The 22,291-nt window shown below is 34.7% G+C and overlaps 3 protein-coding genes across 6 annotated transcripts; 1 reads left to right on the forward strand and 2 right to left on the reverse strand.

Annotated features, from left to right (window-relative positions):
- Positions 1-6,953: 6,953 nt before the first annotated feature.
- On the reverse strand, positions 6,954-9,839 carry LOC140058826 (mediator of RNA polymerase II transcription subunit 20-like). 2 transcript variants are annotated; one of them, XM_072104575.1, is made up of 4 exons: positions 9,697-9,839; positions 9,217-9,362; positions 8,807-9,057; positions 6,954-7,565 (listed from the first exon to the last, which is right to left on the reverse strand). In XM_072104575.1, exons 1-4 carry the CDS (start codon positions 9,711-9,713, stop codon positions 7,365-7,367), a joined length of 615 nt encoding a protein of 204 aa, XP_071960676.1. In that variant the 5' UTR covers positions 9,714-9,839; the 3' UTR covers positions 6,954-7,364. The 2 variants fall into 2 exon arrangements, with proteins under 2 accessions (XP_071960676.1, XP_071960675.1); XM_072104574.1 differs by lacking the exon at positions 9,697-9,839 and adding an exon at positions 9,506-9,670.
- Positions 9,840-9,885: 46 nt separating this feature from the next.
- Positions 9,886-15,424, forward strand: LOC140058824 (carnitine O-palmitoyltransferase 2, mitochondrial-like). 3 transcript variants are annotated; one of them, XM_072104572.1, is made up of 13 exons: positions 9,886-10,023; positions 10,417-10,451; positions 10,760-10,965; positions 11,286-11,345; positions 11,492-11,595; positions 11,761-11,894; positions 12,170-12,372; positions 12,708-12,981; positions 13,458-13,650; positions 13,749-13,922; positions 14,054-14,282; positions 14,711-15,013; positions 15,086-15,424. In XM_072104572.1, exons 1-13 carry the CDS (start codon positions 9,937-9,939, stop codon positions 15,106-15,108), a joined length of 2,025 nt encoding a protein of 674 aa, XP_071960673.1. In that variant the 5' UTR covers positions 9,886-9,936; the 3' UTR covers positions 15,109-15,424. The 3 variants fall into 3 exon arrangements, with proteins under 3 accessions (XP_071960673.1, XP_071960672.1, XP_071960674.1); XM_072104571.1 differs by having other exon boundaries at positions 14,711-15,424; XM_072104573.1 differs by lacking the exons at positions 9,886-10,023; positions 10,417-10,451; positions 10,760-10,965 and adding an exon at positions 11,026-11,041 and having other exon boundaries at positions 14,711-15,424.
- Positions 15,425-16,022: 598 nt separating this feature from the next.
- LOC140058611 (protein CFAP20DC-like) lies at positions 16,023-22,260 on the reverse strand. Its single transcript, XM_072104294.1, has 18 exons — positions 22,209-22,260; positions 21,731-21,797; positions 21,315-21,404; positions 21,099-21,192; positions 20,835-20,907; positions 20,533-20,647; positions 20,178-20,334; positions 19,945-20,039; positions 19,692-19,779; positions 19,472-19,587; positions 19,277-19,334; positions 18,968-19,093; positions 17,944-18,776; positions 17,193-17,660; positions 16,855-17,055; positions 16,596-16,678; positions 16,348-16,451; positions 16,023-16,217 (listed from the first exon to the last, which is right to left on the reverse strand). Exons 2-18 carry the CDS (start codon positions 21,749-21,751, stop codon positions 16,111-16,113), a joined length of 2,829 nt encoding a protein of 942 aa, XP_071960395.1. The 5' UTR covers positions 21,752-21,797; positions 22,209-22,260; the 3' UTR covers positions 16,023-16,110.
- Between the last annotated feature and the right edge of the window lie 31 nt (positions 22,261-22,291).

Consider the following 22,291-nt stretch of genomic DNA (forward strand, 5'->3'; position numbering starts at 1 on the left):
GAGGTACAGATGCAACAAACTTGGTATTATTATACCAGATCTCACCTATAGACATGTCAATTGAGGGCTGTTGGAAACAAGTGAATCACAGGTAAGAATACAACATATCACATGCAAATAACCATTTTCTTTTTTTATTAATAATAGTATAATTCATTTTCTTTATACTTTATCTTTTCAGATGGCACCTATGGACATACCAATGCAAGGCTGTTGAAGAAAATGAAAGGTAAGAATTATCTTAGTCTATCTTATAGTATAATTCATTTTCTTTTTTACCTTCATTTTCAGGTAGGACCATGGGGAGATTGATGCAAGGATGTTGGAACTAATCACATATAGGGAACATCAGATGTACTCAGATGCAAGACTGTTGGAATCATTCAGGTAAATAAAAAAATAAACATCTTAGCCTATCTAATTGTATAGTTAGTTTTTTTAACATTCTCTTTTCATTCATTCTTTTTTTTTACTTTTCAGGTCTTTCCGATAAAAGTACATTTTTTATTTTTTATTTCAACCAGTCACAGGTATGCAAATGTGGATAGTAAGTTTTGCTTACTATTTAATTTTTCAGATTGCACCTATGGATATACCGATGCAAGGTTACTGCAACCAATCACAGGTAAGAAACATCATATGCTATGTAATGGTATAATTAATTGTCTACTTAGTTACTCTTTTCAGATCGCACTATGGGTGTACAGGTTCAAGGCATTTGGAACCAATCACAGGTAAGAAACATTACATCAAACATTGTATAAAATAATTTTCCTTTTGATTTCAACTTTATCCTTTCAGATAGCATTGGAGGTACAGATGCAAGAAACTTGGTATTATTATACCAGATCTCACCTATAGACATGTCAATTGAGGGCTGTTGGAAACAAGTGAATCACAGGTAAGAATACAAAATATCACATGCACATAACCATTTTCTTTTTTATTAATAATAGTATAATACATTTTCTTTATACGTTCTCTTTTCAGATAGCAAATGTACATACCAATGCAAGGCATTTGGAACCAATCACAGGTAAGAAATATTTTAGTCTATCTAATAGTATAATTCATTTTCTTTTTACTTTCTATTTGCAGATATCAGCTATGGACATACCATTGCAAGGCTGTTGAAACCAGTCACAGGTAAGGATGCCACATCCACAGGTATGTGTAGCTAAGATATATTAAGTGTAGCTAAGGGTCTAGAGCTTTAAGTTTCAATGCATTTTAAATTTTGGTATTTTTTTGTAAATTTATTTGATATAATGTGTAAGGTGGCATTATTGGTATAGTACATTTTGCCTGCAGGTATGTGTGTAGCTAAGATATATTAAGTGTAGCTAAGGGTCTAGAGCTTTAAGTTTCAATGCATTTTAAATTTTGGTATTTTTTTGTAAATTTATTTGATATAATGTGTAAGGTGGCATTATTGGTATTGTAAACTTTGCCTGCATGTGTGTGTAGCTAAGATATATTAAGTGTAGCTAAGGGTCTAGAGGTTTAAGTTTCAGTGCATTTTAAATTATGGTATTTTTTTTAATGTATTTTATATAATGTGTAAGGTGGCATTATATCTTGGTATTGTACATTTTTCTTAAGGGTATGTGTGTAGCTAAGATATATTAAGTGTAGCTAAGGGTCTAGATGTTTAAGTTTCAATGCATTATTTCAAAACAGGTTTTTTGTAAATGTATTTGATATAATGTGTAAAGTGGCATTATATCTGGTTTAGTACATTTTGCCTGCAGGTGTGCGTAGCTAAGATATATTAAGTGTAGCTAAGGGTCTAGAGGTTTAAGTTTCAATGCATTTATATTTATGGTATTTTTTTGTAAATTTTTTTGATATAAATAATGTGTAAGGTGGCATTATTGGTATTGTAAACTTTGCCTGCAGGTGTGTGTAGCTAAGATATATTAAGTGTAGCTAAGGGTCTAGAGGTTTAAGTTTCAGTGCATTTTAAATCATGGTAGTTTTTGTAAATGTATTTGATATAATGTGTAAGGTGGCATTATATCTTGGTATTGTACATTTATGGTATGTGTGTAGTTAAGTATTGTTTCTCTTAAGCACTATTTTTTTAGTTTGTGCGTGTACAGGTTTTGTCACTCAAGGTACTTGTAGGGTGAAATATCCAGACCAGATACATGTGCGGTACTTTGATGCTATGGTGGAATAGCAAGGAAAACAGAACCAACACATTAGAAGATAGAGGACAATCAAAAGTAAGTTTACTACTAACCTCAATTACACAATTTCAGAGTTGATAAATTATATTCGGAGCAGCTCGTCTATCAGAGATACATGTGCGGCACTTGGATACTATGGACATACAGGATGGAATAGCAAGAAAAACCGGACCAACACACTGGAAGATGGAAAGACAATCAAAAGTAAGTTTACTACTAACCTCAATTCCACAATTTCAGAGTTGATAGGTTATATCCGGAGCAGCTTGTCTATCAGAGATAAATGTGCGGATACTATGGACATACAGGATGGAATAGCAAGAAAAACCGGACCAACACACTGGAAGATGGAAAGACAATCAAAAGTAAGTTTACTACTAACCTCAATTCCACAATTTCAGAGTTGATAGGTTATATCCGGAGCAGCTTGTCTATCAGAGATAAATGTGCGGATACTATGGACATACAGGATGGAATAGCTAGAAAAACCGGACCAACACATTGGAAGATGGAAAGACAATCAAAAGTAAGTTTACTACTAACCTCAATTCCACAATTTCAAAGTTGATAGGTTATATCCGGAGCAGCTTGTCTATCAGAGATACATGTGCGGATACTATGGACATTCAGGATGGAATAGCAAGAAAAACAGGACCAACACATTGGTAGATGGAGGACAATCAAAAGTAAGTTTACTACTAACCTCAATTGCACAATTTCAGAATTGACTGCACGAGTTGGTGATTACAAAACTTATTACACAAAGGAATATGACAGCTAAACTGTAAGTATATCTGTAAGGTAAGTAAGATAAGTATAATATTTAGATTAGTGGATATATTCTCTTCAGGCCCTGTGACACATAATGTTGCAGTGTACTCCAGATGCCTAGCTGTTTATGGCATGTTTTAGATTTATTCCTATAGTCCCAATTCCATTCTCCATGTAGGCCTACTCCAATTAGAATAGGATATATTATTGTTTTTCATATGTATATTTCTTGATAAAATGTATTGTATATTTTGCTATGTTTTTTGCACCGTTGAGGAGCATCATTACACGTGCTACCTGCCCTAGGTGTCCTCGCTGTGATCATCAACCTTGACGTGGTAGCGAGGCTTGTGTGTTTCCAACTTGGAAGCCGGACTAATGATGATCTTAACAAATGTTTAATGTAATACATTTATGTGATAAAAAATAATATTATTAATTTTGTTTTATGAACATTCAAACTAAAATGTTGTGTTCAATTGATGCCAATTTGCAATCAGAGAACACAAAGTTATAAAAATAATAAACTTTCTTCATGCACACTCACACCTATAAATGATATGTGCAAATTATTATAAACATTTAACCAATCACAAACCAGAACTTTAAAACGCTAGTCTGATTGGTCATAATATTTGACTCCCTAGATTGATAAAAATTTCCAGATTCTTTTTTGGCCCCGAGACGTAGCTGAAACATGGCGAACGATAAAGTCTGTAAAACGTGGGTGGTTTTTGTTCAAAGTTTATACAAAGATCCATTTAAAAGGTAATGTCGATTTTTATCAGTATTATTATTCTGAATGTTATATTTAATAATAGTTTTTTAAAAAGAAGGAAGTAGATCATATTTGTGATTATGATAAAGCTAGGCCTAGCCTCTACTAGAAATAGAGAGGCTACCTAGCTGGGACCGCCTCTACTACTACTAGACTAGGACTAGGCCTATAGAGGTAGGGCCTAGGATTATTAAATTCGCCGTGGTTAGGATTCCGGCACCGGAACTCAACTGCCCAGCGTTAGGGATTCCGACACGCTATTGCGCATGCCCAGAGCGAGGTAATCGGCGACTCTATACTTATCAACAGCGATGGATTATTTCATAGCTGCGCCACACGGCGAACTAGCCTAGAGGCCTTCTAATATGGGATCCACTAATCTAGGCTAGGGCTACCAGTTAGACTACGTGACCAGTGGGCCTATAGTATTTATTTTGTAATCAAAAAGTGGTTGCTTAATTCATATATAAAATTCATATCATTATGAATTATATAATTACATGACTAGTTTTTTGATTTTTCATAACGCATTATACTGTACATATATACAACATGCAATCACAAGTTGATTTGTTGACGGCAGCCACCGCGTGGATGTGAAAAAAACTGTTCGGGAAGTCAGGGTCACAACGCTAAAAACGGCATTACGATTCTTAGATAGATACTGATACGTGTTAATATCATTATCAGGGATGTCACCACGCTGGTCGGCGCTGGTCGGCCCCGACCAGCACTCAACATTTCCGACCAGGATTCACAGGCTGCCGACCACCACTATTATTTATTAATAATTACGATATTTATATTAGGCCTAGGCCTAACTAAAATTCGTACTAAAACATTTTACCTAGCACATCGTTAATAACAGACAAGCTAGCCTCATATAGATAAGACAAAAGACTACAGCAAATGTTTCCGTGGTTACGTACGTTACTTTATTTGTAACACAATACCAGGCCTACTCTGCCCTGGTATTCATTGTTACAGCTTGTGAGTCATGGCGAACAACGTGCTACGCAGCACAGTGTACAAGTTTAAAGTTCACATAGCGACCATTCAAGCGTTTTATTTTGCACAGATTAAAAATACAAACAAGTACGCAGTAATTAAAAATGTACAACTACATAGACCTAAACAAAATCATTTTTAATTGCTGAATGTTTTTTCACCCTGCTTTAATTATATTATGTTACTAGTTTTACATTTTTGTACTCTACGAACTATTAAAAAAAAATAAAAAAACATGCGCATGGTTCAGTGGGACCGGGCAAGTTCGTTCGTTTATGATCGCCGAGCATGGTACAATAATTACACGTCCCTGGGATAACTTCAGGTTGCTGAACTTCAGTTAACCCATAAACACGTGTCTGTTCTTGCCGGCCATGCACTACATGCTTGCCGCACAGTTGTGAAACAAAAAATCCGGAATTCGCGAATACGCTAAAAAACTCTCGCGCAAAAGAACACGAACATTATATCGAGCAACAAGTAGTAAGGTCTAGGCTAATAATTTATCTACAGTATTTGATTGGGGATTAGGCCTAAATAAGGAAGCGCCAGTTTTTGTGGAATTCAGATTTTGGGGCATCTATCTAAGCCTTGGTTAGGCCTAGTGGTCGTAGTGTCTACAAGGCTAGGCCTAAGCCTGACGCGATCTATTGCTATTCATTTCGTAAGCGTTTTTTTGTTTTCGCAAATAATAACGGCGACTCCCCGGTCGTACAAGGTTAGGCCTAGACCTGACGCAATTTGTTGTTATTTATTTTCATAATTCTTTATGTTTCGCTAAAATAACGACAACCCCCCCCCCCCCCCCCCCGGGGGGGGGGGGGGGGTGAACACCGGGGTACCCCCCCCCCCCCCCCCTGGGGGGTGTATTTTTGCGACCGGCACTCCAAAAAGCTGGTGACATCCCTGATTATAATTATTTTAACGCGTGGCGTAGTCATATTTTAATTATTAATTCATGTATGGCATAGGCCAAGTTTCATCCATCGCTCTCTCGCTCAACGACTATCTAGGCTACAGTAAATCCCTATAACACTCCGACTCTCCGTGGTGTGGCACTATTATTAGTGCAAGCTATAATTCACTTCCCAGAGCTCTGGACATGCGCAATAGCGTGTCGGATTCCCTAACGGTGGGCAGTTGAGTTCCGGTGCCGGAATCCTAACCACGGCGTATTAAATTGACTGCCTGGCCCGGCCCCTCTTAACTAGAATGGTATTCAGATAGTAGGCCTAAATAAACATCTGAGCTGACCCTAGGCATGCACCATGTACACAAGGCCATTCTAATTCAAAATTAATAATTAATACTGTAATATTAAATAAAATTCAATTCATATTTTTTTAGGTCTTTTGTGAAGAACGCTATTTTCTTTTCTGTTGGTGTTTGGCTGGCAAGAAGTTTTGCAGACGTTGATGTGGCTGCACCACAAGCTATGTAACTAGGAGGTAAGAGGTTAAAGAGGGTAGGCCTATCTCCACGTTTAAAATATCTATATAATTATAATATTGTTTATTTTAAAATACAATGATAAACAATATATAACTTTAAATAAAATAATATTAATAATAACCCCACTTACTTTTCATCAGTGGTAAAGCAGAAATAAGCCTTTTTTAAATATTATAATACTACAGCAGGATTCTTTTGTAATGTTATTCACGGAGCTACTACACCCTTTAGTAATAAGGTTGGTGATGTAGCCTTATGTCGTATGTTTGTAATGAATTTAATTTAGTGATTTTTTTCTTCTACAGAGTCGACGCGATATGTCTTTGAAAAATTGCCAAGAATCAAAAGAATGTTGAAGATGAAAAACACATTTTAAGAAAATGTGAATTGAACCTGTCTCAGACAATATTACTAGGAATAAAATGCAGAGTGCTGAGGCTCCTGGTTTAGGAACCCCAAGTGGCCCTCCAACGCTGGAGACCTCGAGTGTTTTTAACTTGTATTTTCCTCTGGACACTGCTTAGGGCTCCAATAAGCTCCATGGCCCATGAGCGCTGATAACCATTACGCCACTGTACTACTAATTATTGTCACATGTTAAAGAGTATCAGAGGTTTTGTTACTTTCAGGATTCAGAAGACTATAGCAAGTACTGTATATAATCTTATCAGAGATGCTGCAGTAACACAAATACAAAGTCAGATCATTACAGCACTGTATATTAATAAAAAACAAAATAAAATAAAACCCATGTGATTTAATACGATGCTGCGGCAAAATGTTTATAATATTTTTGGATTGAAGTAAGATTAAACTTGACACATTACTACTTTTTTTTTTAATATATGTATTTTGTCTTTATTTTGCTAACCTATTCCCAGTGGCATAACGCAGAGGTCTGAGGCCCCTGGTTTAGGATCCCTAAGTAGCCTTGGGCATTTTTATCTTTTTTTAACATCCGTTTTTTCTCTGGGCACTGCTCAGCTCTTGGGCCCCTGGGTTTATCCAGTGAGCGCTCATAGCCTTTATGCCACTGCCTATTACATGCTTTACCTTGGTACAGTATACTATGAGGCTGTGCCTCCATTGATAAATTTATAACCAACACCTTGACATCACGTTACATTTTGATAAACTTTAATTGTAAAAAAAACAATTCAATTTCACCGAACAACTTGAGCTTTTCTAAAATTATTAAAATGTTCAAAGTACTGCATGATGGTATCTGAAGGCGTGTAGTTTGCGTCTCTTTTTGCAGTTAGAATCGTTGGCAGCTGAGGAGTCATATTACCCATAAAGCATTGCATGAATTCCGTCATCAGATTCCAACAGTCTGATATAATAACACACGGTGTGTATTCAACCTGAAAAGGTAAATGAAAGATGGAATTATAATGTACAATATGGCCATATTACAACTACTGTACATTAATCAAATACTATTACAAATTGCATTGTAATAGATAGACTTGCACCAAGTCTGTATTATCTTTTTTTTTTATTTATTTGTTTTTATTTCGACCGCGATTTTTGTCTGAAAATACAGACTTGTGAAACACGTATAGAAATCGATTTGCAGACCGCAAACATACGATAAGAATGACGTAGGTTATCATACCGTATTTGGCTATATGGGGCGGGCGGTATGTAAATATGGATTTCGAATCAACCAATGATCATTTTGTTTCAAAATGAAAGAGATCGAGTACGTAGGCCTACCAGTGCTTAATGTACGATCGAGACTGTTGAAATATAAAATAGTAATGCCAAGTTGTTTTGTTTATTAATTGTTTAGTCCTTGGCCTAGGCCTCTTTCGTAGGTCCTACTCAACTCGCACGTATGACCTGCCAAAGGCCTACATACCAGCGGCACACAACAGGGCTACACCACCACACAGAACAGGACAGGGTCTGGGTGGGAATTAAATCAAAATTATCTCCACGTAATAAATGATCCATTCAATGTTTGATTTGCGGAGAAGCTAGCCTATCATATATCAAGACGAGTTTTCATGTTTCAAAGATCCCATCAAATGTTTACCAGTACCAGACTACTAGGCATATAAAATAATTTCTAGCCTTCAGAACTTTCATAAATGTACCCAAGTACACATTGTCTAAACGTAACATAGCGCATGCGCATCATCTTATTTGTTGAGTCTTTGAAATTCTTAAATATGAATATTTAAATGGTGTACGAGAGAGTAGCCAATCGCATGCAGCTGAAACTAGTCAACCGGATAATCGTATGCACCAAGAATTCTTGGTGTCAAACCACGTGACTTGTGCGTGTTTCCCCAGACGGAGTATCCAAAATCAAGTAGTATACGTATGAAACGCCATATGTGCCAAAATATTTATCTTTTAACTAATATTAAGACAAAACTCCGTCTGGAACCCAGACTATGTAATAGAGATCAATTTCAATGTGATAAATGTATTGTTCTTGGTCCTCGAGCTTAACTGAAAACTGAGGAAATTTGAATTAGGCCCTCCACGGATTCGGGGCAGCCAGCAATGCAGCACACCGGGAGACGATCACCTACTCTTTTTGATACCTACAGTACTCTTATAATGGATGCAGTTAGTATTCAATTATGTGTACCTCAACTAATAGTCCTTTTGTGTGTGACCCAACAGACACAATCCCAACTTTGATTATAAAATCTCCTAGTTCAAATCTTTGTCCTTTTGATTCTATCTTTGGAAGTTTTCGTTGACCATAAAATCCTTTTAATTTTTGCATGATTCCATCAAAGTTGGTGTCACAGACGAGGCAGGTTCCAGAATCCGTAACGGCAAAAGCTGATAAGGGGAATTCTGTGTTGTGAATTGAATGAATAACTTTTGATTGTCCTAAAAAAGAAATTTGATCAATTTAAAATTAATATATTATTTCTTTATATGATGACAGATTATATTACAAATTTGCTTTATTACATTTGATCTGTTATGTAGATGTTTTTTAAATAATGCATCTAAAAATAAAATGGAAAAACGGTCAACGGGAAGCACCTTGTGTTTGCGCAATGGCTTGGTACGTCTCGCAGTCGACACAGAATATTCCAGTCTTGTTCGCTCCCAACAGATCCAAGCGTTTGTTAACATTTTCTACGACTTGCTGAATATTACGATTTTCCGCTATCACCCACTGGCTTATGCTAAAATTTTTAAAAAATGTTACATTTTTACCAACACAACACGGTAGTAATAATGGTTTTATATCTGTTTTAACTCTTTATTTGTTTATTTGTCCAATTAAAATGGTACCTGATTCTAATATTGCAATACTATAGTATCAGACCTGCAAAATATGCCATGTTGTGGGGCTAGGCTCAACACCATATCACTTGGTGGTCAGCACACAGGGCGCGGTTGATTGTTTCAGTGTGAATAAGTTTTCATTTTCCTTCTCTTGCTAGCCTAGGTTAGCCTATTCGATCTAGTGTACTCTGCATGTCTAATACAAGAATTACCCTATTATTAAACATTTACCATGTTACTCCCATCATAGGATATGTATTAAATAATTGTAATTAACAAATTAACTGTATTTTTGCACAAAATAGGTCAAAAGTCTAGGGGCAGATATACACTGCTGTTGGATATGATTCATTTGTTTCAATTCTCATCGTTTAAAAAAGTGTTATGCTGTCCTCTATAGTTTCGCCGGTAAAAATCGCGACAAAAAAGCAACAAAAGTCGTTGCAAAAGTATTGAAAAAAGTACAACAAAATGTTAAATATTACTAGAAAATGTCAAGCTGTTCGATGTGTAAACAAACTATCTCTCTTACCTAGAGTATCAACCAACTTTAATAATGTGAGTAAGCATAATACTGCAAAAAATACCGTACCCGTTAGTTAGGCCTGCAACTTCTGATATTAGGCTATCTATATGATTATAAGCCAGCCAGGATAACTCAACTTATGTCGCTGACACTGACAGGCTTTAATTTAAAACCAACAGAGGCTGGGCCTAGACCTAGACATTCAGGCTTATATTTATTATTCTGGTGTAAATATACTGCAAGTATAAATCTTGGACAGTATAAGAAAGAACTGGAAGAGTTGAGTTTAGGCCTTGTTTGAAATAATTATATTATTTAATAATTAATATTTATTTTAAAAAGTACATACTTTTATTATTAGTAATAAGTTTTCATTCTCAATGCATGGTGATAATGTGACTTTTTTATGTTTATTTTATTTCTAGGTTGTACTTGATTGTCAATTCAACAGGAAGTACAGGTTATGATCAGTTATTTGCATTTAAATGATTTATAATAGGCCTGTTATGTTGTTTTTGTACAAAATGCTGTGACATGTTATATTATTTTCCTCAATGTTAATATTTTTAAAAATGTTTCTTTTTGAATGAACAATTATATTCTACCCTTAAAATAGATTACTAAAAATTCTATTAATTTATTTATTTGCATACCACTATAGATAGGGCATAATGCAACCATTTTAAACTTCTATACATATTGCATCGGTTTGTTATGTTTTGAAATACTGCATTTATAATTTAATTAATCTTTAATTTCTTTCTTTAGTTCAAGGGAATTAAGTGATGCTGATTTCCTACATGAGAGTATCCTGCACACGATGCACTTCCAACGCAGTTTGCCTCGGCTACCAATTCCTAAACTAAACAACACGTGCTCTAGATACTTAGAATCGCAAAGAGTTATTCTTAACGACGAAGAGTTTAACAAAACGAAAGCCATAGTGGAACAATTTGAAGGCAATGAGGGACAAGGTTGTTATGTTTTTCGTCTGTTTATTGCTCCATCTTATAATTACTTTTTGACAATTTGAAGGCAATGAGGGACAAGGTTGTTATGTTTTTCGTCTGTTTATTGCTCCATCTTATAATTACTTTTTGACAATTTGAAGCCAATGAGGGACAAGGCTGTTATGTTTTTCGTCTGTTTATTGCTCCATCTTATAACTACTGTTTGAATACTACAGTTGTAAGGCATATTGTAGGTCATTTGTAACCTTTTCACTAACTTTTTTTAGTGTTGTGTGACAAAAGGTTGAGTGTTTAATGAAGAATTCGTTTTATTGTTTTTATAGCTTTACATAAAGAACTAGTAGCACTTAATAAACAGAACAAACATACAAGTTATATAAGTGGTAAGTATAAGGCTTTTATTTAACATATTATTTATCAGTTCATATTCATTTATTTTCCAGAAAACATAATTAACACATAAAAAACAAGTACCATATACAAGTATACACTAACCATGACATAACCAACTTTTTTTCTATCATCTTAGGTCCTTGGTTTGATATGTATCTTGAGTCAAGGCTCCCTATCTTGCTGAATTTTAATCCGTATGTTTGTTATAACAATGATACTAGACCAGAATATATGGATCAGGTATGGAGCTATGCCAAATGGTTTTCTTATGACCTAAATAAACAATACAGACATATATATATGTCGCACATACTATACATACGGTTCTCTAGACTATGTGGATAAAGTGCGATTTATCCATAAATTTGCTAGATTTAATTACCATATTATTTGTTAAATAAACAGGTTATACGATCAACAAACTTTATTGTGTCTGCAATGAAATTCATGAAAACTTTACGTGCCAATAAGTTGGACCCAGACATGTATCACTTAAATGCCAAGAAGACCGACAATAACAACTTTAGGAGGAAAGCCAAGTAAGATGTACCTTATATATAGTGTAATAGGGAGTTTTCAAATTGTGATGACCTGGAAACAAGCTAGGTCATGTCAAACGATGTGTAGTCAGTCGTCTGCACCTAGAAACCAACAAAAATGCATTGAGGGTGGGGAAATTACACTGGGCCACTTGAGACACACCCAGCCCATGACAGGAATAAATGGCACAAAGTATTAGAATGTGTTTTTTAACGATGATGAAGCGTATTGATATAATGTATGTATATATTTATTGACATCATTTTTTTTCCAGTTGGATTCCCGGATCTTTGGCAGCTTATTATGCAATAATCAGCAAAGTATTCCCTCTGGATATGAGTCAGTATGGCAAACTGTTTAACTCTACTAGAGTGCCAAGACAAGGAAGAGATGAACTTGTAACTCATGAGGACGCTAGACACATTCTAGTGGTCCATAACGGCAACTTCTACACGTTTGATGTCATCAATAATGATGGTAACACATTTTGAGTAGTTTAAAAAAACACTTTTATAAAAATTTCACAATACTCTGTTAAACAAATATAAATCTGTAATTAATAATAATTCAAAGCAAAGTGAGCAATCTAAAGCTCTGTCTACACTATCAAACTTTATGTAAAAAAAGTGTGATTTGCCCATATATGGACATGATGATGTCATATCCCTACAATATTTGGGCATATCATATCATTACCATATTTGGTAATTTAGTATCGCATTTTTGTAGACAGAGCTTAAGTCACAAAATACTGTAGAGGATGTAGAAATTGCGAATAGAAGCGTAATTATGAAAATGTTTTACTTGCACAGGTGCGGTAGTGTCTGAGCAAGAAATAGCAAGCCATCTGAGACACATTCTCACTGATAGCGCGCCACGTCCCGAATATTCCGTAAGTTATCTTACAACTGAGAACCGCGATACATGGGCATCCTTAAGACAACACATGCTGGACGGCAACAGCAAGAATCAGGAGACAATGAAGCTGATAGATGGCGCTGTTTTTTGCTTATGTCTCGATGACTGTGAGCCGACAGAACCTGTAGAATTAACTCGCAGTATGTTGTATGGAGATGGCGCTAATAGGTAATTTAAATTAATTTTTATTTATTTGGTTTTTCTCTCCTTGGTCATTGTCTAAAGCTCTGTCTACACTAGCAAACTAGTTTGACAAAAATGTGCCCAAATATGGTAGTGATATGACATCAAATTTTTTTTGTCACATAAAGTTTGATGGTGTAGACAAGGCATAGTTCACTATTTCTTGTTTGGTATATTCATGGAGCTATAAAATTAGATCTAATTTTATAGCTCCATGGTCTATTGTAGTTGTCTCACACAATAGAATTAACCATTGCTTGCCCTATACTTCATGCTTATAGTTTCCTTAATATTGAGTAGTTGAACTACACACAGTTTAACCATTCCTTGCTGTCTATCTATAACATACACTATCTAATCATTTTTTGTCTCATCTATCATAGTTGCATCATAGTACTAGTTCTATTTTTATTATGATTAGTATTAGTACCTTTTAAAATGTCCTATTTTTTTATATACAGGTGGTTTGATAAATCTTTTCAATTGATCATTGCTAAAAATGGAGTGGCATCCATCAATTTTGAGCATGCATGGGGTGATGGTGTTGCCGTGCTTCGTTTTATCAATGAATCTTTCAAAGAATCTACTGAGAATGCTGCCCTCAATCCTGGAACTGAGCCAGCAAATATAGACTCTTCACAGACAGTTAGAAAAGTAAGTAAGTTTTGCATATTTTTTTCATTTTTATCTGTGGAATGATTTATATATATTTAGTAGTATCTTTTACAATTTTGTTTGTGTTTTTTTTTCAGTTGGAATTTGATCTAGATTCAACAATGAAGACGGCAATCAAAGATGCAATTGATAAATATAACACATCTACCTCAAAGCTAAATATAGGTGTCAGACAATTTAACAAATTTGGAAAGAACTTTATGAAAGCTAACAAATTGAGTCCAGACGCTTTCATGCAATTGTCATTTCAGGTATGAATGTTATGGAACGCCAAACCTGCCAAAAATACATAATACATACTTTCCATAGAATGTCATTTTCATGATTTATGAAAATTATTATTATTATTTTTATTATTTATTTTAAATTTATTCAATTTCAGATGGGTTACTACAAATTAACAGGTGGTAAGGTTGCGAGTACGTACGAGTCTTGTAGCACGGCGGCGTTTAAACATGGCCGAACTGAAACTCTTCGTTCAGCCACCATGGAGACTAAGAAGTGCTCAGAAGCTTTTCAAGAAGGCTCAGGCGCCAGTGATGCAGATAAGATAAAGTTACTAAAAGCTTGTTCAGATAAACACAATGAAATGACTAAAAATGCTGCCATGGGTAAATGTCTCTCTCTTTTTTTCCACGGTCTTCATGTTTTTATACACTTGTAAATGTATAGCCTGTATTGTTCCTTTTCTGAAGCTCTATACTATCAAACTATGTGACAAAAAAATGTGATGTGCCCATATATGGACACAATGATGTCTTATCACTACCATATTTGGGCATATCACTACCATGTTTAGGCACCTCACACATTTTTGTCAAACTAGTTTGATAATGTAGACAGAGCTTTAGCGTTGATAACAAATATCATTAAATACCTAACCACATGTGATATTTGACTGATATTAACAAGCACACGATCCTTGTTGGTAATTTAAACTTGACATCACACTTTTTTTGTCAAACTAGTTTGATAGTGTAAACATAGCTTAATATTTAAAATTCTCAGTTTGTAAACATAAAACAATATCTTTTTTTAGGCCAAGGATTTGATCGTCATCTGTTTGCAATGAAATCCCTTGCTAATAAGAACAAACAATCTGTAGCCCTATTTGAAGATCCAGCCTACACCAAGATCAATCACATCGTACTGTCCACAAGCACTCTAAGCAGCCCAGCAGTCCTTGCAGGTGGCTTTGCTCCTGTCGTGCCCAACGGCCTAGGAGTAGGCTACGGAATTAAAGACGATGAGTTGGGATGTAACATCACGTCCTATCCAGATTCTCCAAATGTTGAGGATTTTCTGGATTGTGTAGAATCTAGTTGGATGGACATGCATCAGGTCTTAGATTCCAAGTCAAGCTGAACTTAGTACAGTGAGTCTTAGATTCCAAGTCAAGCTGATCTTAGTACAATCTTAGATTCCAAGTCAAGCTGAACTTAGTACAGTCACCAGGTCTTTCACAAATTATACACTTCTGGTACCGAAAATAGTTGATACTTGTGTATTTACTATATAAATGTACATCCAAATTTGGAATAATTTGTATTTAAAATTATTCACATTCAATCTGTACTGTGTATAATTACACAATATTCCTTGTGTATAACAATAAAATACTAAGTTTTTCAAGTTAATGCACAAGAATTTTACTTTATAAAATGATTTTTCCAATTTCATATAATGATCCATCATTGAATGTTGAGACATATTAATAAAATTAATTTCAACAATTGTAAAGAATAATGATTTAAACAGCCATGTCAATCTTTCTCAAGCTGTTGAGAATAAAATTATTTGCAATATAATTATTAGATTATAGTGTGTATATTAGTCTATAATAAATGTAAGAAATACGTGAACACAATTTGTTAGCTATTTATGAAATATGTTGTTATGGAATATGTTGTTTCCAACTTCTCAAGTAAATGCAATAAACCATCCTCATCTACTAAGTATTAGACAATTAAAGTGACAATTAAAGTGACAATTAAAGTGACAATTAATAATACATGAAACCATTCCACAAACACAACATTTATTTTAGCACAGTTTATACAGAAGCACCATTTGGCATTGGTTCAATTATGTACAATATTTTTATAAAATAATTCTTTAATGTGCACGGCATAAAACAGATTAGAAGTTTACGTATCGGTGTAAAATTGTCTTCAAGCAGAGGAGCGCAAGCACGATTTTTTTTATAAAGGTCTGAAATAATTTTTAAAATAGAAATTTTCCTAGCCGACAGCTTGAAGAAACTACTTTTGTTTTGTACATGGCGTCCAGGTATGAAGACCCTCTTTTGCCACTGCAAGCAAGTAATGTTTTTGCATTGGTATAATTCAATATAAAATAACAAATGTATCTTATGTTCATTTTAAATAGATATATATACAATCTTTTGGAATGTTTCACTTCAGTAATAGGTAAGTCACTTTATGCTAATTCATAGTACTTGTGCGTTTTTGGATCAAAGTAACAGTTTAAACAGGGATCGTACAATAAATCCAGCTCATCATCACTGTCATCTTTTCCTTTTTCACCTGAAATTAATAGAAACTTGACAAAATTACATTGAGAATGTACAGTAAGTTGTAAGCTATGTTTAACATGGTACTTATGTCTACAAATGTCAGCCAATACAAATAGTACAATGTTTAAGGCAATATTTACCTGTTGGTATATCCTTGTTAGGTGATAGGTGTACAGCTGCTAGCTCCTCTCGACCCCTCTCACTAACTGGTATAATAGGAGGGCTAAACATCTTTGACCATTCCCTTAAAATAGATACACCATTCAATAACTAAGTACATTAGTACGATAATTATGGCTCTCATTTAACAGTAGAAAGAGTAATATTGTTTTCGTTCGTTTTACAATAAAAAGTATACATATTATTAAGGCCCTTGTTTGTACTGTACCTTGGGTTGGACTGCATCAGTGGATTGTTATCCAATCCTCTATGTGCATCTTCCATGTAATCATACGGCTGCATAGGTGGGGCCTGCAAAATATAAGCAACTTGTTTTATCTCAACCCGACTTTAATAAAATGGGTACAGTAGTTAGTATCCTAGCTGTCGTAAGAAAGTATAAATATCTTTTTGCAGATTTAATATTGCATTCTGTTTATCGATACAACTGTGTCTGTCTGTCTGGATTGGGGTGAAAAGAAACTAACCGGTCGCTGCCAAGTGCTGTTAGTAGTGGCAGAGTCATCGCTAGAATCACTGACATCGGCGTCAATGCCTTGGAAGGAATCCATATGAGATTCTGAAGACTCTTCAAGAGCTTCTTCTAGCTGTTGCCGCTGGAGACTTTGTAACATTCTGGCTTCTAAAGAGGATGCAGAACTGTATGACTCGTTCCGCCAATCATAATCCTGAAAGAAAGTGTATTTATTTCATTTTTGTCACTATTACCAAATATGGAAATATAATACTATCCCTGGCCTTTTTTATTTAAAACTAAATCTTGCATCATATTTCTATTTCATTTTAATTTAAAGCACCCACTTACATCAGACAGCCTATTCTCTGCACCTTCCATGGAACTACTTCCTGTGACCTTTTGACCTGATGAACCAGATGCACCTTGCCTGTTCTCGGAAGACCCAGCAGCACTTGATTCTGATGATAATCTAGGATCATCCTTAGATATCTCCTTTAATCTCTTTAAGCTCATTCTAGATCTGCTTTGACTAGAGTCTTTACTCAGCTTTGGTAAGTAACCTTTTTTACCTTTTCCGTGTTGTGGCGTTCTTCCTCTCATGCGTGGCCCAGAATCACTTAATTGAGGTTGTTGGCTTTTGTTTACATTGTCAACCGTGAGCGCTAAATGTGCAGAACGTGGTGATTTGTTTTCCGTAGTTTCTTTATCTTTATTTACTACCACACGATAATCGGTGCCTTCATCGCCGCTTTGATAACCAAAGAAATCGTTTGATTGCGGATTGGAAAATTTTATCTTCAAACTTGATTGTTGACCCTAGAATACAAAATGTACCGTGATTATCATTATACTGTATTAAATTGGCCACAACATTTGATTGTAGAGGTTGTGGGACTATACTTGGATATTGACCTAGAGGACTATACTTGGATTTCGGGATGTGATCGGTGGCCCACAAGAGTAAACCAAATCCAGATTATTAGCAAACTTTCATTCTACACATTCTTTATTAATTTCCACAAATGTGTAGCCGGCCATGTTGTGCAACTTGAAAAAGAAAAGTTATTATCTCAACAGGATGCTAGTAAAATAAACTTACATTTGAAGTCTTGTTCTTTTCTTTACTGTCTTTACTAGCTGGTACAGTTCTTGGCTTTGAATTGAATGTATACAGTTTTCTGTCAGATGTACTGTTAATCTGGTTCCCATTACAAGAATCATTTTCATTATTATTTACGCTTTTCTCTGATAATTTACTTTTAGTTTTATAATGTTTAACAACGCTATCAACTTTAGTTCTTTCTGACGTCTTATTTTTATCAGAATTACTTGATTGTTGTTCCTTTTCATCAGTTTCTGAAAAGCTTTCCAATCTTCGTCGACTATTTCGAACCCCTGGCTGTTTCTTATTCCGGTCTTGTAAACTCACTGATCCACCACTTAGGGCTAGCATATCGTCCGATTCCGACATACTGTCTGTCCGCTGATAACGTGAAATGTTTTGAGTAGAATTATCTTTCCAATCTTTCTTACTTAAGCGTTCCCTTGCTCCATTTAGCAATTTCCTAACATCATCTTCAGTATCCACTGAACTTTCAGATTCATTTCTATTGCGTCTTTTACTACCATTACTATCCGAATATTTATTTTTATCGTAAACTCCACGAGACGTTGCGTCACCACTACCACGAGACGTTTTATCACCGCTACCACTGCGAGACGTTGCATCACCGCTACCACCGCGAGACGTTGCGTCACCACTACCACCACGGGAAGAAGCGGTACTGCTACTGTTAGACGGACGAACTTTAACAATGCGTCTGGATGTGCCCGCTGACTCTTTGGATCGGTCTCTTGGTGGATGTGGTTTGTGTGCGATTTCTGACTGGAGCTGCCCTCCACCTGCCCATGTCCTGCTTCCAGATAAACTATCTAGGGAACAATAGAAGGAACACTTTATTTGCTATGGTAATATGGTAGTGATACGCCCAAATATAGTAGTGATATGACATCATCATGCCCATATATGGGCACATAAATTTGTTTTTGTCTTGTAAAGTGTAGACAGAGCTTAAGAACATAACTTTTATACTTGTGTGATTTTTGATTTATTCTCAACATACCTTTGTCAACATTTAGCTCACTGTCCTTTAATGGGGTGCCTGGATCGGACTTCTGCCGATTGTGCTTGCCACTATGAACAACAAGAGTATCAACTTGGTCCTTTGAAGCACGCCCTCGTGGAGATTCTGTAAAAGTGACGTATAAGTATTATTATTGATTACGAATTTTAATTTCAGAAAAATTGAGATTTGTTTTTTTAATTTGTTTTCTTTCATGGTATTGTAATAGTGTTATCTTGAAATTTGTGTCCCTGATGGATCCAAAATACTGCTCAATGTTACTGTGATCTAATTTAAGCATGTACTAACCTTCAAAACGTTGCGTGTGTGGTGTCCGATTGCTTCGATGACCTGCACTATTCGAAGCCTAACAAATTAAATGAGTTTTTACATTAAAAAAATTGTTTTATTCAGAACTAATTAATATCAAAATATAAGGACGTCTAGATGTTTCTCTATGTAACTGTTCTTATTTGAATAAGTATTATGAAATGGAATATATACCTCAGATCGGCCAGCTGAATTTGGCTTTTTGGACGAAGGTGAGGATGGCACTCGCACTCTGGACCCAAATGCTATGTGCGTTGGCCCCTTATCTTTGCCTCTACTAGCATTCAAATCTGTAACAAAAGGACAAATAGCATGTACAACATCTACTACAGTATTACCTCAAAGCTGATATTTTAAAAATGGGCTTAAAACTGAATTTGTACTGTAAACAAACCTGGATCTGAAGATGACGAGGGCCTGCTTACGGCTGATTCACCTCTAGTCTTGTAGTCAGCGTGTCGTAACTTGTTCATATTGATAACCTTTAATAACAAATGAAAACATGTCTAGTTATAATGAAGCAATTCCAACCACTACTACTTATTTTCATACCTAAAGCAGTTCTTGTTTAATTAATGTTTCCACGTTCTCTTTATCATATTTCTTTTCATCATCCAATAATATTGTACGATTGTTAATTACTGTACCTGTGTTTGAAACCGAACATCTTTGTGGAATTGGCATTGCGTTGGAATGTGATCGACCTCAGTGTCATTAGTATTAGGACAACAATGGTACACATCTATAAAACAAAAACATCAATCAATTGAACTTTATTAGTCAAAAGTGTACACATCAAACTCGTGTTTAATTTGGCATATTAACTGTTATATCAACTGACATTCTTTGGCACGCAAAAAAACAAGAAATAGCTACGTACCATCGTCATCAGTGTTGTCCAGCGGTTGCGTCTTTAGAGTGAATATCTTGCGTAACTTACAAGAGGCGCTTATAGTGATAGAATCTAGAGATTTGAATGTTTGACCTTTGAACGCTTCACCAACAAATGATACCATATCAAAACACAGGTTTAACCACTGAAAAAAAAATCAAATGTTTAGTGAACAAATCTGAGAGTTTCAAATAAGACCTTACAAACAACAACACAGGTTTCAGGATTTTTAAATAATGAGACCAGGAATTGTATATTACCATTTCTAAATTGAATTAGGGTCTACTATGGGTTTAACCGATAAACCACTCATTTTTTACCAAACTTAAATATATCTACATACCACAGATTTCTTAAGAATAGCAAGAGGTATCTTAGCATGTAGCGGTGTAACCGACACTTCTTTATGAGATGTTGATAACACTATACGTCTCTTGTTGTTACTCATATCACAAATTCTATCAAGAAAAATATAAATGCAAATATCAATATCAAAATTATTAAATATACGGTATGTATTAACTGGAGGAAAAACGATAATTTTTTTGCACAGAGCTGATCCTCCTAATCTCATCCCCCTAATCTCATCATTCACTCAACTCCATTCAACTTTCTCCCAGAAGAATTAAATTTAATAATACTCACCCTAACTCAACAGAGAAATCCTGTCCCAGAGACACGTACAGTTGGATTACAAAGAACCTCTGGATTAAAACCACTTGAAAAACAAAAAAATAAAGCGTACAAACTTACAAGAAAAGTAATATTTTTTATTTTGTTTTTTATTTTTAAGAAAGTACTTTGACAAAGAAGTTGTGTTTCTAGCAGTCTATTTCTTATACAGTATTTAAGCTTAAATTGAGATCAAGTTACTATTCATGATCATCCCTACCATTTTAGATTACTTACATAACTGTTTGGCATCTTTTGGAAGAAGCATCTTTGTTGATGCTGTGGCGCCCTCTACCACATGACAGTAACTTTTAATTTCTTTATCATACACCTGTATGTAACAAAAACATACACAACCTTTGTAACATTTTGTATTTATTTGAATTAGTAATTATCTTTCTTAATTTATTTTCAAATGTTTGCATCGAATAAAATAAATGTTAAAAGAGCAACCTTTGAGAACGAGGAAGTGCCACCAGACAGCTTCCATTTCATCAGAGGATCCTTGCCTTGTGAACTGAACACTTCAACGTACGGGCCACCCTAAAATGACATCAAATAGTGCAACATATTAAGATAAAACAACTATCAAAATATTATCAAACGTTGGTTTTTATTTGAAAAAAGGGGCAACAGGTGTTTAGTAGTATAGGCTAATCCAAACTGAAAATAATTTTAAAAATTAGGTAATTTACTTTATGTTGAACCAAGAAAGCATTGACAAAGTTTTTATATTTAATGAATATTTACAATTCAACAATTTTTATTGTTTTAACATTAAAAAAAAGTAAAAATTAATCAAAAAAGTAAAAAATAATGAAACTATTATTAATATTATCTCAATCAGAACCAGATAAATGTTGGCCTACCTGGAATTCGTTTTTAAACATTATTGTTCTTGGTTAAAACCTAGCTGTAACATAACGGCAACTTGATCTGCAAAGAAATTATTAACAAGTTTAAATATCAATTCACAGACAAAAAATGACAAAATCTTTTATAAATTCAATCATAATCATAAAGTTCATAGTGCATAAAGAGTATTGATAAATTATTAATCATTCAATTCAAATCTTTTACCAACAAAGAAACATTTAATAGTCCTCAATTAATCTAGTAGTACCCTACCTATTTATTCTAATAGAGGATGGTTCACCTGCCTCTCTATAGAAAAGTGGTGACCCTCATCATCTCTCTATCTAGCCTAGCTTGGGGGCCTAGTAATTCAATCATATTTCTTCGCTTCTTAAACTTTATATTACGCTTTATTATGTTTTTATGAATTATTAATATGTATATTTCATCGTGGTAAGCTTAAAAATACTTATAAAATAGAAGGTAGCTTACAATCATCAATAATAGTTGGTTGATCTCGGTATCTACGTATCGAAGGAAGCCATTATTTACAAAAAAATGCAATTACTATTGAG

This window comes from Antedon mediterranea, chromosome 9, assembly GCF_964355755.1.
Source record: "Antedon mediterranea chromosome 9, ecAntMedi1.1, whole genome shotgun sequence".
Taxonomy (NCBI): domain Eukaryota; kingdom Metazoa; phylum Echinodermata; class Crinoidea; order Comatulida; family Antedonidae; genus Antedon; species Antedon mediterranea.